The 19255-nt window shown below is 34.4% G+C and overlaps 1 protein-coding gene across 20 annotated transcripts in view; it reads right to left on the reverse strand.

The window, feature by feature from the left end:
- Btrc (beta-transducin repeat containing E3 ubiquitin protein ligase) overlaps positions 1-19255 on the reverse strand; it is a 209015-nt gene that overhangs the window by 48332 nt on the left and 141428 nt on the right. For 11 of the 20 annotated variants that reach the window (XM_078023298.1, XM_005333662.4, XM_005333661.5 and 8 more), the window contains one exon: positions 15045-15134. The exons of 3 other annotated variants lie outside the window; for them this stretch is intronic. In XM_078023298.1, the coding sequence (XP_077879424.1) occupies positions 15045-15134 (90 nt within the window). Of the gene's footprint in view, positions 1-3689; positions 3792-15044; positions 15135-16059; positions 16159-19255 lie in introns of those variants that run through there. 6 more of the 20 variants (XM_078023016.1, XM_078022853.1, XM_078022905.1 and 3 more) reach the window with 2 other exon arrangements.

Here is a 19255-nt window from a genome sequence, read left to right on the forward strand (position 1 = left end):
CAACAACAAAAAATGCTACTAAAAGCACTATCTACTAAAAAATCTTCCTGGTCCCATCTATTTTCCTCTTCATGGCTGCATAACCACTATACCTATAGTACTATATAAGAGCAAAGTAGGTCAGTGTTAGGAGAACCTTGCTCTTTGGTGGAAGAGAATAGGAGGGTTTGGCTGTAAACACTTAACCTAGTTCCATCCATTCTAAAACAAGTATTTGTCAGCTTTAAATAACCCCCTGGACAATACAGACCTATTCAACTTGAAGCCTGTATTCTTTCCCCACGTTTGGAAACGCTTTCTTCACTGATACGGCAACCACTGGAACTTATTATATCAATGCCTTCATTCAACAATGTCTACTCACGTTTACGTATCAACAGAAAGTATAATTTAGATATCATATTGTACTCCTACACAATTCACACAGAACTTGAGCAGGTGTTAAAAGTTCAAAGATTAAAATACACACAACCACTCTGGGAATGCAGCCAGAAATAAAAGGGGTCTTATTTTTCATTGTTGGATTTCAAATCTTCCCACCCACTCTGAAAGGAACATTGCTTGTTTCAACACTTGTTAAAACCAACACACATATAAAACCAGCTAACTAATATAATAAGTCCCTTGAATCAAAGGAGAATAAGAGAAAACAAAAAGACCGTGAAGAGTCCCCTTAAAATTTAATTCATTTTGGGTAAGACTATTAGGTATTATTCAGAATTCTGTTCTCAAGATTAAGAAATTATTTTCTGAGTGAAATAGTTTTATTAACCTTTTTAAGCATATGTATCACTTAAAAAGTACATCCATAATTAAAGGAAGCTTTAGCAATTTCCAAAGGTAATTCTTATTTTGTTTTTCAGCATTAGAAATGAAGATGTAAACCAGTCAGTATGATTTCCTTTCTCATTCTCTGGTTATGGACAAGCACCTTCTGTGAAGGATAGTATATCACAGACATCAGTTCTGGATCTTTCCTGTGCATATCACAAAACCAAGATGCCAATTCACCACCATAGATTGGTTTTGCATTATATCTGCCAGTCACATTATCATGGCCACACTCATTCCTAGAGCAGTTCAAACAAGGGGTAAAATATTATTTGAAAATAGTTATTCATTAACCTACTGAGAGCCTCAATCATGAGTTGTGTTTTTCCTAAGACAGGATTTGCTGCAGCTTCTCTTTCAATTCACCTAGTATCTGTTGGGAGTTGTACATCATGAACTAGAACAAGAATGACAGATCTAAATTAACACAACAGGAATGTGATTGGATGCTGTTTCTTGCTTTCTCCATTTCAGTCTCTTTTGTGGCATTCAAAGGCTTCAGAACCCTGGCATTAATTAAGCAACAGTTTTATTACCCACAATCAAAAGTCTGAAAAAAAACCCTAACAGACACCAAGAGGAGATTACCAGGTCAATTAACAATTATACTTTTTTGTGATTGCTAATTGAGGCATTTTTTAAATATTTATTTTTTAGTTTTTTTTTAGGTGGACACAATATCTTTATTTTATTTTTATGTGGTGCTGAGGATCGAACCCAGTGCCTCACGCATGACAGGCGAGCGTGCTACCACTTGAGTCACAACCCCAGCCCACAATTGAGGCATTTTTAATTTTTATCATCTCATGTAGAATTCTGGAAAGAAAAATACTATGAATGCAAGAGAAAAAAAAAAAAACCTAAAATGTATTACCAAACAGTGGTTTTATACAACCAACTAACATATTTTTGTGATTTCCAAATCCTGGCTAATTCGTAGTGAACTGTTGACATTTAATTGACACCACAGAGAATGTTTTAAGTAATCCTCCTTTTTGGCATCCTAATTTCTACATACTAAAATTCATAAACAGTGGTTGAAAACAAAGGGCCATGAGCCAGACAGTATGGGCTCAAATGTCAGTTCTGCACCAGTTTATTCATAGGTAAAATGGGGTTATATTAAGTGCAAATGTTATTTCAAACTCCTAACTCAATGTCAGGCACACTCTAAATATGCAATAAATAATGGTGCAAAAAGTTTATCAAATTTGATGACACAATCTCTGGATTTTGGTACTTTAAAAATGTATTTCAGGGCTGGGGATGTGGCTCAAGCGGTAGCATGCTCGCCTGGCATGCATGCGGCCCAGGTTCAATCCGCAGCCCACATACAAAGACGTTGTGTCTGCCAAAAACTAAAAAATAAATATTTTTTAAAAAAATTCTCTCTCTCCCGCTCTTTAAAAAAGAAAAATGTATTTCACCACCTGTAATCCCAGGAACTCAAGAGGCTGAGGCAGGAGGATCCCAAGTTCAAGGCCAACCTGGACAACTTAGTAAGACCCTGTCCCAAATTAAAAAAATTTAAAGGGTTGGGTATGTATCTCAGAGATAGAATGCCCAGATTTAATCTCCAGTACCACAAATAAACAAAACATATTTCACATTTTTTTGTGTGTTAAGTTAGACTCAACAAATATAATTTGAGAATCTACTTTATGCAAGTGAAAATTAATCCTATATGAACTCTACAATGAGACAATTTACTTTTGCACACAATTTGCCTTTTACAAGTAATATATTCAATTGTAAGCAGGGAGTAATTAGTAATTGGAATCCCAAGCTTTGACATGTTAAGAGCACCAAATAATGGTATTAATTTGCAGTCAACAGTAACCTAAAAAGCTAACTGAAAAATTAGCTACATAAGAAAGACTCCCACTTACTTACCCTTAGTGCACGTTTTATTAAAATGTTGAGAGAGTGGCTCCTATAGTGCCCTAGGTTAGATTTACTCAAATTTATATTATTCAGTACTCATACCTTTGAAAAGAATACCATATCCAGAAAACTGTATCATTGCAAATGGAATCTACTGCAATCTGAATAACTTAGGTGTATATATTTAATCTATCTTTTGGAGGATATAGCTTTTAAAAAAAATATTTTTTAAAAGCTGTATTTCATGGACTTAATAGATTTCAGAAACCACATCTTTTTATTATCCAGAGAAAAAGTTAAGGAAAACTTCTCCAACCTATCAATGGTAAAGTCTAAAATGAAACTGTATTAATTCCACAAAAATAAATGTAAAACAAGATACAAAGAAACTGATTTTTTAAAAGTTCCCTAATTAAATTATCAGGTTTATAACTCTAAGAGAAAAAACACAAACGAAAAATTAACCTCACACATAGATGTAAATAAAGCCACTCTTTAGGTTGCCCATTAATCCACAAGTGGCATATTCATCTTATTTACAGTATTATACCCCCTGCCATGATATTCCATTACAGAGTCACGCTACAGACTCCATAGTTAACACTGTAGGAACCATTTATTTTTAAACATAGTTTTCTTTCTATATTTCCCTTTTGATTTGCTCCCAGGCTTAAAAAAAAAAAAACAACTTTACACTTAAATTTCTTACATTATTGTTATTTCTAGAAAATGTAGGAAAGTGATGTTTGAGGTTATAAAACATAATTATGTTCATTCTAGAAATATTTTAACATTCCTGTTTGTCACACAGCCCTTAGTGCTCCATGTGAGCAAGTACTTCTTACATACTTTATAAGTCTGGAAATTTATGACACTGTCTTTCCACTAGAGAATATCCAGGAAGTTAAAAAAAAAATCTAACAGTAGTACTCATGTATGTATGTATTTTGTTTGTTTTCATGAACATATTTCACCTTAATCATTCATCCCTGTCCCAAGCCTCCTCTCTGGGACAGGATTTCCACATCCATCTAAATCCTGATACCTTCATCCTGTCTTCATAATCACCAAACCATCTAGAAGCATGAAGAGAAATATAAAATATTTACTAAAGAGTAATCAGATAGACATGGGCTTTGAAGGCTTAAGAGAGGTTATTTTTAATTGACAGAATTAATAACCAAGCCCAAGTAGAAAAAACAATTTTTTAATGAAAGGAATATTAATGCATGCTTACACTGCAAATCCTGACATACAAGATATCTATTTTCCAAAATAAAGTTAAAAATAATTACTAAGGAATGAGTCACCACCTTGAAAGGTTGTCTAATAATGTCCCATTCATTTTGTAAGAATAATGTAATATGGAGTCATTGAGTCATCTTAAATACTTTACAGATATGTCTTCTTTTTTCATGTAAGTGATTATTATTGAATAAGCATTGAAAGTTATAAAATTATCAGCCTAGTAACTTAGAAAAGAGATTGTTGTTATAAAAATAGGCTCAATTTAACCTTAACAAGATTATTTTAAAAGCAGTAAAAGTGTGAGACGTAGAGGGAAGATATTTAAAAAATAACATTTGTTGTATGTCAAAAGTGCTATATCAAAAGGAGTAGAGTTACAGATGCAACAATAATGGCTGGGCAGGGGAAAATGGACTGGTAGAAGAAATGCATGGGGCCTCCAAATACTTCTGAAGGGCAATTTAGTAAGGACTCTCAAGTCAGAAAGACCTGAATTCAAAACTAGACTCAACAACTTACAGATAGGAAAATTTGGGGAAAGGTTCAACTTCTCTAAGATTCAGGTTCTTCATCCATAAGCTAGGGGTAACAGCCATCTCATCAGGTTCACATGAGTATTGAAATAGCTAACACAGCTGTGAATGGGTAATTATGAATGTAATGCATTCCACTATTATCATGTATGTAAGAAAAAAAAAAGGAAATAGCTAACACATAGCTAGGACTATAAGGCCAAAACACTGGGACTCGATGAATATTGTATTCTACATCCTTCTCAAATTTTGAGTGGCGCAAAACTAAAAGGAAGAAAAAAAGAAATAAATGTTTCTCATCTTTGAAGATACATGAGAAAGAAAATGAACATTTAAAAATCTTTATATGTAATAATATCCCAAAATAAAAAATGGAGGAGAGGGAAAAGGGAAGAAAAACTTAGAAAGGACTAAAATAGCTTCACAGAATCAACTGGTTCTGTAATAAGAATTTTAAATAAAGGTGTGCTGGATGAGTTTCAAAGGACCAATAAATTTTCTCTAAGGTGACTCAATCATTAACTTTGGAATTAGTAGAATTTAAGGTGACTTGGCAATTTAGTTCTATCAGGAAATTAAAAGGGAGTTCTTAATTATTCAGACAGTTGAACATTTCTGAGTACTAGTATAAACAAACAAATAAATATGCACTCAAAAATGGGCCCTCTTTTTAACATTGATCTTAAGAAGCAAAACTTTCTGGAAAAAAATCCTATCAACAGGAACAAATATTGGCAGGATTACTAAATCAGATAGAACTCCACACTCAGGAAAGAGGGAAAACACAATTTTATTTTTGTAGAAACTTGGTATAGAGTGGAAGAGTAATTTAAATTCATAGCTTATTTGCCTTGCATATTGAAGTCACAACATAAGAATAAAATTTTACATGTATAGATCCTGAGCTCATGGGTACTGAAAGGTTCAAAAGGAAGGCTCGGGTTTCACAAGCTTTGTAAGTGATCTTTTTTACACTGTATGACTAAGAACATACTTATTCATGGAGAGTTTGAGGCCAGCCTTCTAAAACTGAAAAACTGGCAGACAGAATAATGTTTACACTCATGAACAGCCACAAAAAACCTTTTAACAGCTTTTAAGAATAAAAATCTCTCTGCCAGATTAAGGAATAATAAAAAGTATATTGCAAAATCCTAACAATAGGCTTTAAAATATTAATATGCACAGTAGCACCAGGGTGTGTTGGGGGGAGTAGACACTGGTACCATGTCACCCATCTAAGATACTGATCCATACAATTCTCTGTGAATATTTTCAGGGAAAGCCCATTATTGGTTTAAAAACAAAAAACCTCTGCTAAAATCCCAAACTTAATATTAAGGAGATTTTTGAGGGGAGGAAAGAGAAGGTACTAAAAGGAAGTGAGGAGCTTTTGTTTTGTGAATTTTGCATGGAGGCATAATATTAGGGACTTAAGTTTCTCTAAGTACAGTATCTTACAGCTGCAGGGCTACAGAACTATGCATATTATGATGGATTCAATCTACATTAGTTATAAATACGATGAAACAAGTTCTATTAACTATGATGAGAAAAGATTGCCTTACACCTAACCTAAATATTTCATACTGTACTCTAGGCTCTTTCCTACTAATTCTGTACTCATATGGGTACCTGATAACTAGCCTTTATGCATTGATACTTTAAATAAATGCTTAAGTCAAATACTTGTTAATATCAAGAAAAAAAATCTCTTTTATATATCTTTGAAACAACCCCCGCCTCTTTTTTTTTTTTTTTTTTTTTTGATACCAGGGATTGAACCCAGGGGTGCTTAACCACTGGGCCACATCCCCAGCCCACTTTTGTATTTTATTTAGAGACATAGTCTTACTGAGTTGCTTAGGGCCTCGCTAAGTTGCTAAGGCTAGCTTTGAACTCTCAATCCTCCTGACTCAGCTTCCCAAATCGCTGGGATTACAAGCATGCTGGAACACATATTAATTCATTTACATAGATAACATTATATTACTTGCTTTTACAATAAATCACTAAGCTTAAAGTATAAAAACTAACACATTGCAGCAAATTCTGATGGCATCCTAAAATTAAAGTCCTTCTAAAATGGTCTAGAAAAAATTGTGCTGATTTCTTTCAGAAAATTTAACTCATTAATATATTCCATAGCCTTATACCACTTTTTTCTAATACTGTAAGGATGATAACAAGGTTACAATTTTAGTATAACTAAGCTTTAAATGAATGAGTCAGCCTTTAGACTCATAGATTTTTTTCCTTTCTCCTATAAATATCACATTGGATTGATATTCAATTCTCAATTACATAAATTGAAATAGCACAGCCCCAATACTGAGAAGTCAATGGAATACAAAATATAAAAACAGCAAATTTCCAAATAAACAAAATCAGGAAAAGAACACAATTTAACTATGCCATAACTTACTGCCTGGATTTTGCTCATCTTTTAAATAACTCAAAGTGACAGAGGGGGCTCCAGACCAGAAAACCCTTATGCTACTTGCAAGGAAAACTCTACTTTGGAGGGATAAAGTAGGGGGAGGCTGACAAGGCAGAACTTTATAAATTTAATTCCTAAGATTTCCTAATTTTAAAAACTCAAAATGCAAAACCCAGAGTACAATGCCAAAAAGTGCTGGTAATCAAAATCCTAAATGATCCCTGACAGAAGTCTAGTCTATAGATTATTAATACATCAGCCATATTTGTAACATTACTTTGGAAAAGGTGGTAATGTTTCTAAAAGTCTGTAAAGCAGCTCTAGAATGGAAACACAATGACAAAATACAGCAAGAAAAGGGCAACATAAAACCCACAGCTTTTTACTTTCCCTTTTCAGAAATTGTGCCTGGCACTGTGCAGCTGTGGTGCTGCCTTCATTGTGCCCTCCATCATGCCCTCCATTTCTAGTCTTGCTAATTAAAAGGTTGATCACAGAACAATGCTCTTCTCATTAATTTCAGTGCTCCGATTGGGCAGGATCCCTGCTTACCCCACCTGATCTTTTCACACTGCTGAAGTTAATGTGACAGGAGCCTGAAGATGGATTACCTGCTGCCATATTGCCCATCGCCTCCAATCAGGAGCTATCTGTGTAAACTGATTGTTCTAATTTGCTCTCATTATTTTTACAATATCAGGAGAAAATAACGCACACAGCTCACTGTCAAACCCATGAAAATCAGCCATTAGTTAAACCTAGACACTGAGTGGCTTTATTAGAGGCACTGCAGTTTATTGATGTAGCTCTAGTCAAACAAGGCAGCATTTGCTTCAATAGAAGGAAGTGTTTATACTGAAAGTAAATATTTATTGTGATAATACCCACAGCAACAGGATATTTTGAAGAATTCTGTTCTTATATCAGAAGCTTGGTTTTGACCCAAATTATACAGCAATGAAGGGTTGGGTCAGAGTAAGAAAGTAAGCAGTATCTGATTCATATTTAGTAGAAGGAAAATCTAACTATTAGTTCAAATCTATAAGTACTCTTCACTTCTATACTTGTATATATAACAAACTCCATTCTGTGTAAACACTAATCAGTTAACAAGAATGGCTTTCATTTGCCATATAACAAATATTTTTAAAATACAGAAATATTACTACTTAGCAATCAAAATTATTTCTATAACGATCATACAGGTATATTTTTTAAAATAAGATTTTATTCTTTACAGTGTAAGTTTTCAACAAGATTGATTCCATAATTTTGTATCACAGATATTCAGAATAATTCAGAATTGAAAATAAGCACCACAGAAGAGCCAGCTAAGCAAACAAGCTGGGTTTAAAACCTTTTAGTTAAGTGATGCTTTCTTAAAGCAGAACTCAACAGCAAGGTTAAATATTCAATGAGAAAATATCTTTAAAAGATTTGTCCTAGACATGAAGAAAATATATACTTCATGTTATAAAAAATATTAAACTTCAGAAGAAATACATTAAATTTTGGCATTTCTAGGTTTGGCTGAGAACGTTTCAGAAAAATACTGGGTAAATGATTCCTGAACAGCTTTTTAGTAGGTTGGAGAGAAAGAATATAAATAATAGAAACCGATGCCTTTTAAATAAAGGAATTTAACTAATCCCCACACTCCCCCCTTCCCCTCTTTAGTATTAGAAGAAAACATGGCTTCCTCCTGTGTTGTTTCTACATTAAGATTCCTAGGTAATGGAAGGGGAAGAGTATGCCCTTCTAGCTGCTCCCCTTTTAATGGCCACTTTTCTTTCTCTAAGAAACATGTGCCATGCTTTTCTCCTTAAAATTCCTGCACTAAAAGACTGCACCATACTGCACTCCGCAAAACGTGCTGATGGCGCCAATTACAAGCCCCCAGCCGAATGCTCCAGCCCCCACCATTCGGGCAGATTTATGCGGACTCTTGCCGACGTTATTACAAGTCAGAGTTTATTGGGAAATTGTTACATTATGCGGAGTGTCTAACAAATTGCTTATGCTGCTATAATTGGATTACAACAGCCGCTTGCTCCCACCGGTAAGATTAGGCAAGTAGGACTCCTGCCGATCTCTGAGCGTTAGCAGTAATTTTATTTGCCTTGCCTCTCTCTTTCCTAACAACATGCCTCTCTCCCTGCCAGCTGTCTGCTGAAAAGGCACAGGCTTGTTCCTTGGCCTTAACAATGCAATTACAGCCCCGCAGATCGCACTGTTTGTGCATTAAGTACAGAGCCAAAACGAGGCGAATTGATCGTTTGACTTTTGGAGAAGCCATGTGATCTCTCTGTGCGGGTGATCCGACATGCATCAGCAGGCAATACTGCAGTCAATTCTTGATGAAGAACTTTCTTCTTTCCCCCTTTTCCCCCTTAACCTTTCCTTTTACACCGAGGAAGACACTGGGTTTATGTCACACTAATCTAGATCAATCCACAAAGACAAACTCGATCTTATTAGCTCCCTGGCTAGACAGAAATGTAGATTCTAGCATCTTAAAGTGCCTCAGTCAAATAGATCAGGGGTTCCCAACAGCTGAACTGCTGCTGCTTTCTTAAAAAAAAAAAAAAAAAAAAAAAGGTTCATAAAGAGTTCACTAAGAAAGAGAAGTTTATAGGAACACTACAGTTTCAAAAAACTGCAGGAAGTTTTAGGTTTTGTCAAATAAAACTTCCTAGTGATGGCTCTGTTAAAAGCTCTGTCTATATTCAAAGACCATCTAGAGTCAGAAATGAAACCTGTGACCTGCCTTTCTGTACTGATCTGCTAAGCTGGAAGAAGCTCAGGAGCAATGTGCTTAATCAATGCAGCTGGACCTCAGGCTTAAAAATAGTCAATCTCCAGTTGGGCAAAGTTTTAAACATATTTGTTAATGGCTTTCAGTTTCTTGTCTCTTTTTCTTGTATGTTTACAATAAGTGCCAGTAGCAAGGAGGCTTTGCAAGCAGTTACTCTGAATCTAGGGTATAATTCATTAAGATTCTGGGCTGAGGTCTAGACTTGTTTTTTAATTAACTCTCTTCTGGGTTGAAAATAGCTTGAATTATTCCAATTTTAACACAAACCAGGATCCCTGTTTACAGTTTCCTTAACAATGGCATATGCTACTTAGGGTTCCAAAGCTGATTACACAACAAATGTGCAGTCAATCTGCTGATCCATTTTGGTACCCCATGTCTTAAATATCATGCCCATGTAGAAGGAAGTATATTTTTACATCCTTAATCCGACAAACACATACTCTTGTCCATATGAAGATAGTCCTTGCTTCTCTTATTAACTCAAAATGACCTTGGGAAATCACTTTGTTAAATATTTCTCAAACCTCTGTAAATCAATTAACACATTAAATTCATATAAACATTTGAACACCAAAGAAAAAAAAATTTATTCCCAAACTTCATTCTCATCTTTTTAAAACAGCAATATGCCTAATATGTAACATATTGCACTCCAGAGCTTTCCCAACCATGTCAGCCTCTATGATACAGTTAAATCTTACTGCGATCCCCTGCAAAGCTAATGTGTAGACCTAACCGAGTCGCCTGTGCGAAGAACAGACCATCTGACATGCTACTTGTGGAACAGTATATTAAAGAAGCCTGTTAACATGTAGTTTAAAACTCAAAAGAAACTCTGAACAGCTGAAATGCCTTATAAATAGCACAGACCCAGAGGAAGTGCAAACGTCTGCATTGTGAATTGTAGATCTTAATTACCGACAATGGCTGGTACAGCAAGTAGCACAAAAAAAAGTGAAACAGTTGCACTGTTCATGGTTGGCAATAATTCTTCAGGAAAATATTTACTATCAATCAGTTATGAGAAAAGGGACTCTGTGCTCGTAAAACAGCACGTTGCTTCTCATACCAGGACCATTTTGCTTCAGCATAATCTGAATTTAAACAGCTTGTTTCCTGCGGATATAATTTTGGAAATAAATAAAACAAGTCTTCTATCAAAATCTGGAGTGAGTAGAAAGGAACATCACATTTTTCAGTCTCAGTTTCAAACAGATTATTAGTCTCAAGTAAAACAACAACAACAAACAACAAAAAAATATAGAACATTTACATGGGACTACAAAGGCTTATTTTCAAAATATAGAGAGACAAAACTTCTATCTGGGCCAAGAATCAAAGTAGATGAATTCAAACAACTAATTTTTTATGTGTTTGTGATATATGTGTGGGTATGTATAAGGGTAAACCCTCAAGAGTAACCTATAACCAAAAATTTCAATAGTATTTCAATAAATCCAGTAAAGAGATAACATAAACAATTAATGTTCCAGTTTTCCAGTTAGTTTTCTTTAATAATGAAAAATATCATGCAGGTTGAGAATCAGGTACAATGTGATTATGGATTTTAAAGACTAAGCTGACAGACAATAATGACAATTCATTTAAAACTACAGTAAATATAGAACTCACCATGTCCCAAACACAAATCTCATAAACTACAGGGTTATAATCAGGAGAAAGGTTTTTGAAAAAAATTTAAAAGACATTTCAGTGTCTCTAAATATTAGCTGAATTGTTACATTGATAAAATGACCTCCCCATTTTTATTTTTAAATGTTTTCCAAGACCTCTTCAAATTAAAGATTTAGAAGATCACTGTCAGCCTAGGGTGGCTTAGTTTGTCTTACAGATGTTGTCTTATACTCTAAAGAGAAGTAGTAGGTACCCACTTTATAGAGCTATAGTGTGACTAAGATTTCTGGCAAAGAAGAGTTATATAAAATATCCTAATGGGGATCTGAACATAAGCTTTCTGCTTTTGAGGAAATAACTGGCATTGAAGTTGTCTCTAAAACTCACATAAACAACACTCAATAATAAAGTTTTGGACTATTAATTAGAATTTCTACCCAAATCAAAATCACTCTGATCAGAATTGTTTCCCCTTTTTTTGAGGGGGGGAGGGGGGTTTGGTATTAGTTTTTATCTTTAAAATAGCTTTTATTTTTTAAAAGTTATGGGCTAGGAAAAAAAAAAAAGTTATGGGCTAGGGTTGTGACTCTAGTGTGGCTAGAGTGTTCACCTAGCACGTGCAAGGCCCTGGGTTCGATCCTCAACACCACATAAAAAATAAAATAAAGACATTGTGTCCATCTACAACTAAAAAATAAAAATATTTTTTTAAAAAAAGTTGATATGCACATTAGAATTCAGTTGTTTTGAACTTCTGGACAAAAGGGTTGGTATCATTGTATCACGTGGAAATGGCTAGACATTCAGACACATTGGAGCACAATCTGAATCAACAACAGACACTTGTACCGAGTTAAAAAACAAAACTAACAAAAAGAAATCTGCAGCCATATCAAAATGTAGCAGATGAAAATATTCAGTTAAGGGTAAAAGGTGAAGAATAGAAAATAGGGACAAGCTTGCAGACCTACAAAAATAATGGCAAGTCATCTCTTTCAAAAGTCAAGCAATAAATGAGGTCAACAGAAATAGTATATAACGTATGTAAAATAAAAGGAAAAACTTCATTGAAGGCTGTTGTGATGAACACATTTTTTTCAGCTACACGTTTTTATTTACCATTGATCAAGTGATTATTTGGCTCAAATACAAAGCAATGAACCAGAAGACAGGACGTGGGCCAACAGAAAGAACCAGGAAGTTAGATGATTGACAATATGAAATTAGAGAAATTATTGAATTAGAGCATTTAAAGAGAAAATGAAAGAAAATTGGTGTCAGAGTAATGTTAAAATAAGCAAGAAGAGGATGAGAAGGTCACTTCTCTGGAAGCAAGTAAAACAGACTAATGAGCAGCAATGAGCAAACTTCCTTATCTAAGAACATGGAATAAATTATGCCATTATTGTCAGATGCCAAAAGATTTCTAGCTATGCAACACTGAAGTAGAGGGTGTGAAAAACCAAAAAATGACTCATAATACAGATACACACCAACATAACTACGTAGCCTAAGAAATCCTGGCTTACAAAGTATGAGGAAAACAAAAGGAACAGATGCTCAGTTGGCCAGCTCTCAATGAAAGTCATTAAAATTGTCACTCTGTCCATGGGTTGGTGTTCATACTAAGACTTTGCCTTGTTTAGCCATCTTGTGGTGAAAGTGAGAGCAGTATGGCAACATAGGAGAAAGATTATCTTTTAAAGGCCCAAATAATTGTACCCCTACATACTCAAATGCTGAATAAAAAACAGGGTCAATTAGCACTTGCTAGTTGTGAATGACTGAAAAAATAAATATATGCAATTTATAATAGCAAATTATTAAGACAGTTGAATTTAAGCATTTAACTGATGAACTCTTTTATAACTATAATAATAAATATTTTGCATTTCTTAAGAGTTATTCCAATGGTTATGTTTTGTATGATATATTTTCAGTTAATAAAATAGGCTCAAAAATGAATGCATGTTTAAAAAAAATAAAACTAATAAAAAATATTGCCATTACTATGGTCTGAATGTTGTGGGGTTTTTTTTGGGGGGGGGTCTGGGTGGGGGGATACTAGGCAGGGATTGAACTCAGGGACACTCGACCACTGAGCCACATCCCCAGTTCATTTTTGTACTTTATTTAGAGACAGTCTCTCACTGAGTTGCTTAGGACCTCACTAAGTTGCTGAGCCTGGTTTTGAACTTGCAACCTTCCTGTCTCAGCCTCCAGAGCCTCTGGGACTATAGGCATGCACCACTGCACATGGCTGGTCTGAATTTTGTACCATCCCCAAATTCATGAGAATAGAGCCTTTGGCTTAAGGGGCAGAGAGAGAGCACAAAAGAAAGAGAACAGAGAGAGAGTGAGAGTTACACATACCCCAGAGTTCACTTAATCCCTTCCATTATGTGAGGATACAGCAAAAAAATTCCATCTATGAAGTAGAATGAACCCTCACGAGACATCAAATCTACTGTTACCTTGATATTTGACTTCCTAGCCTCTAGAATTGTAAGAAATAAATTACTGTTGTTTAAAAGCCACCCAAGTTTATGGTGTTTTTGTTATAGCAGTCTGAAAGGATTAAGGCAGCTATCCTTGGATTTTGTAGCAAAGCTGACATCAGTTCTGTCTCTAACAGTAAAAGTAAGTAATTGAGGGTCTGCATGTATCCAAATAAACTTTGGATAGTTGCAGCAACAACAAATTCCTAAGTGGTTGCAAGGCATTATTTTTGTAAAATACAAGTCTAGAAACAGAGACTATTCTGAATATTAATTATTCCCAGGAAAAACAAAATACTTGACATTTGGGTTTAAGTCAAAGATCCAGGGTAATTAGAGATACGTGGAAAATGTGAGCCAAGGCAGACAGGGAAAGCTTCAGATCTCTTAACAGTTAAGATTATTTTTGTATCTAGACTATAGCTATGGCACATATTTATACATGAAAGAGGTAGCCCATATGCATGACTAAATCCACTTGTCCACTCAGATCAAGATCATTAAAAGCAGTGTTTCTAACATTAGTAACTCAATATTTAAAAGTAGTGACATAACAATTGTTTTTTCTATCACATATTTCACATTCTTAACAATGATGTCCTATATATATATTTGGTACTCTATACTTAATTGCATTTAAAAATCATGAAGGAACTTAATTTATAAAAATAATTATATCTTATAATTATTATCTTATACAAATAACTATCTTATACAAATCTTACTGATCTCTGATAATCTATAACTAGTGTCAAGCAAAATGTGAATCAATCTAAAGTGTGAGCAAAATACATAAAAGATTCTGTTGCAATTAAAGAGGTGGATGGGCTGGGTTGTGGCTCAGTGGTAGAGTGCTTGCCTAGCACGTGCAAGGCACTAAGTTTGATCCTCAGCACCACATAAAAATAAATAAAATAAAGGTATTGTGTCCAACTACAACTAAAAAATAAATAAATAAATAAATAAAGGTATTAAAAAAAAAAGAGGTGGAAAAGCCAATCTACAATCTCCTCTGGCTAAAATGATGTTTATTTGTATTCTTATTTTAAATATATAAGCCTATATTAATCTTTACTAGTCATGCTGAGTTAAGATGCCTATAGACATGGTATTGTTATGACATGGTATAATAAGTATCAGTGAGTATTATTACTTACTTTGGCCACACAATTTTCAGTCTTCATAGCAGTATTTGCTAAACATACTGTTTCTTGGTTTAAGCAGAGTCTGGCACAGCTGTTATAAGTCTATAAAGAAAATTTTTTAGAAAAGTTCAGTTTTTGAAATATTGAAATATTACCATATATAGTTGTCAAATTCTGCTCTATTTCTCAAAATCAACACACCAATAGATTTTATTTATTTGTAAATTCCAGACTTATGGGAGTTGAAGGACAAGCTAAAGAAAGACACAAAGTGAGACCCCATAAAAGTCAACAATGTACCCATAAATAAGTATGTGAGTGGCAGTGGCTTCACTTTGGGTATGGAAGGTGGTGATAATGGTTACATAGCATCTTTTAAACGCAAAATTTAAGAACTTAGTTCTGTTTAAAATAACAATAACTGGTCTAAGATAAACTTTCAAAAGGGTCCAGACCTGAAAGGATGTGTTTGATCCCTAGCACTACAAACAAACAAACAAACAAAAATCCTGAAAGGGGCAACAGGATTCGTTTCTTATTCAGAACAACTGATCAAATTTTTTGGAAATATTCAGAAAAATAAAATTAAAAGAGATTCTAGATTCAATAATAGTATCTCATAGTACCTGGTAGCCCTATGAGATAAAATAGAATGAACTATAGGAAATAGATTAAAATTATTGGTTATACTTCCGTCATATTTATGGCAAGCAATTATTATTATTATTATTATTATTATTGGCACAGGAATTGAACTCAGGTACACTCAGCAACTGAACCACATCCCCAGCCCTATTTTGTATTTTATTGAGAGACAGGGTCTCGCTGAGTTGCTTAGCGCCTCACTTTTGCTGAGGCTGGCTTTGAACTTGAGAGTCTCCTGTCTCAACCTCCAAGCTGCTGGAAAACTCATTATTAATAACTAGCCAAATATATTAGGTTTCCTTTCAATCTTCAGTTTTTTACTGATAGTATAAATCATGGTTCTCAAGCTTCCATGTACATCAGAATCACATGGAGGACTTACTGAAATACAGATTGCTAAGTCCCCTCTCCAGAGCTTCTGAGAATTTGCATTTGTAACAGGTCCCCAGTTGATATTAATGCTGCTGGTCCTGAGAACTGTCTTAGAAAAACAGTAGTATAAATGTTTATGTTGAAATTAAGGGATTACTTGGCTGTGGTCATGTCTGCAAAGAGTATCCATTGTAAACTTAATGTTTATCTTGCAGAAATTACTAAATATATCAGGAGAAATATTTTGAGCTTATGCAAATATTCTGTTTCTACATCAACTTTTGCCTGATCATTCTAGTATTCACTGGTGGATCTTGCCTATGGTAATTTTTACTGTGGTGTTCTAGTGGTAAATTTTAAAATGTCTCCTTCCTTCTACATTATTCATCAGCATTCTTCTATCAGGAAGACTTGTGACATCTTCTGCCATTTATTTACTCACTTCATTATATCACCCTGGACACATACATACTTAAAAAAATTCATTTATCATTCTATGGAAAGAGAATAGGAAGACAAAATAATTATTTTTAATGGAGAAAAATTAGCCAAGTGTGGTGGCATCTGTCTGTAATCCCAGTGACTTGGGAGTCTGAGAAAGAAGGATTTTGAGTTGGAGGACAGCCTCAGCAGTTTAGCAATACCCTTATAAACTTGCAAGACCCTGCCCCTGGGTTCAATCCCCACTTAAGAAAGGAGAAGAGAAAAACAAAAATTACTGGATATATATAGCTCTCATCAATATAATAAAATTAGTTTTCTTTTTAAGCAAATTAAACTTTAAAAATTTATCCATTTGTTTTATTCTTATATAAGTTGAAATTACTTCAAAACACATTTTAAAAATTGAGCATCTGAAATTAGTGTATAAATAGGGACTATTGATATAAATATATTCTAGGCTCAAGGTTCAGTATTTTCTTTGTAGTGCTAATACAACAAACATTTACTGTATAGGCATACATATTTTTAAATGCAACCTACAGCTTTAAAAAGACATTTGTGAAACAATCAATATGTACTGAATAAAATAAAACTTTAAGACAGAGTGTTCTGGTTATAATCCTGGCAAAAATGTTTATATTAGATTAACTTTCCCCATATAATAATTATAAACTATGGGAAATATTTTAAAACAATGTAAACACACTGGGAATGGAATTAAAATGTACAGAGAAATTAGGGGAAGGACAGAGTGGTCTTGAAAGGAACCACAGTAGATGAGATGTGCTTTTCCCCTGAAAGAATTTACCAATCCACTAAAATTCAACTAAAAAGCCACAGTCTACTGGCTTGAGGTATCAAAAGGACAAAGTTCAGAGCTGCCACACAGTGGCTGGCAATTGAGAAAAGAAATTTCAGAAAGGAAAGAGAACCATAGGGGAAGAAGGAAGCCTCAAAAAAATACACATTTACCTCCCTAGAATCCATAGTTGTTATGGTTTAGATATGAGGTATCCCTCAAAAACTCATGTATGAGATAATATAAGACCATTTAGAGGTGAAATGATTGGGTTATAAGAGCCTTAATCTAAATCAGTGTGTTAATCCACCTAATTGTATATAGGCAGGCAGGATGTGGATGGAGCAAATAGGACCTGGGGGGACATGCCTTTGCAGAGTGTGTGTGTGTGTGTGTGTGTGTGTGTGTGTGTGTGTGTGTGTGTGTAATCTCAGGCCCAGAGCAATGGAGTCAGCTATCTGTGGACTGAGACCTCTGAAACTGTGATCACCAAATAAACTTTTGCTCCTCTAAAATTGTTCTTGTCAGGTCTTTTGGTACCAGAAATGAAAAAGCTGACTAGATCTGAGCAGAAACTCCCTGTTGCTGCCCATGAGGAGATACAGAGTTTAGAATTCCTACCAAGTTAGAGGCACATAATAAATATTTCAAACTTTCTATCAAAACTCAGAAAGACTATAAATCGAGATTAAATAGTATATTTTAGGACTAAGGGATCTGCTTTAGTAGTATGGGTAAAACCAAAATACCCCTGACCTTATCAAATATAAAACCAAGCCTCCACAAGGTTACAGTGATCAGTTACTAACTGAATCAGAGGAAGATAAAATAAGACAGAGATTTTGCAACATATCATTTATAATATCTACTATATCACAAAAAATTACTAGACTTGTGAAGAAGCAGGTGAATGGAAACTATAGTCAAGAGAATAAGGAATTAAAAATGACAGAGATGACCCAGTTGTGAGAATTAGCAGTTAAAGGCTCTACAAGAAGTTATAATAAATGTTTGATGACTTAAAAAACATAATCGTAATGGGTAAAGAAGACAATTTTTAGCAGAAAAATGAAAACATAAAATGAAGCAAATACAAATTCTAGGATTAAAAGTACATTACTTAAAATTTATAATTCACTGGATGGGCTTTAAAAGCAAACTGGAGTTGGCAGAAGAAAGGACAATAAGCCAGGCATGGTGGCACACACCTGTATTCCTAGCAGCTTGGGAGGCGGAGGTGCTAAGCAACTCAGTGAGACCCTGTCTCTAAATAAAATATAAAATAGGGCTGGGGATGTGACTCAGTGGTTGAGTGCCACTGATTTTAAACTACAGATTTAAAAAAAAAAAAAAGAACAATGAATTTGAGAAAAGATCAGTCAAAATGATATAAATTGAAAGAGAGGAAAGGAAGAAGAAAAAATAAGTCTCAGTCCAATCTCTGATAATCAAATGTGTAACTGAGTCAAGGAGAGACAAGAATGAAATGGAATACCAAAAAAGTTATTAAAATAGTGCCCAAATACTTCCCAAATTTAATGAAAACCATTGGCTTACTTTACTGATCTAAGATCAGCAAACCCAGGCAAATTAAATACAAAGAAAATACCAGTTCCAACATCATAAAAAATACTAAAAAACGGTGGGCATGGTAGCACATGCCTATGATCCCATAGGCTTGGGAGGCTGAGGCAGGAGGATTGAAAGTTCAAAGTTAGCCTCAGCAACTCAGCAAGGCCCTAAACAACTCAGTGATACCCTGTCTCAAAATAAAACACAAGGGCTGGGGTTGTGGCTCAATAACAGAGTGCTTGCCTTGCACATATGAGGCACTGGGTTTGATCCTCAGCAACACATAAAAATAAACAAAATAAAGATACTGTGTCCATGTATAACTAAATTTATATATATATATATATATATATATATATATGATATATATATATATCACAAAAAAGTCTGG

Source organism: Ictidomys tridecemlineatus, chromosome 1, assembly GCF_052094955.1.
Source record: "Ictidomys tridecemlineatus isolate mIctTri1 chromosome 1, mIctTri1.hap1, whole genome shotgun sequence".
Classification (NCBI taxonomy): Eukaryota; Metazoa; Chordata; class Mammalia; order Rodentia; family Sciuridae; genus Ictidomys; species Ictidomys tridecemlineatus.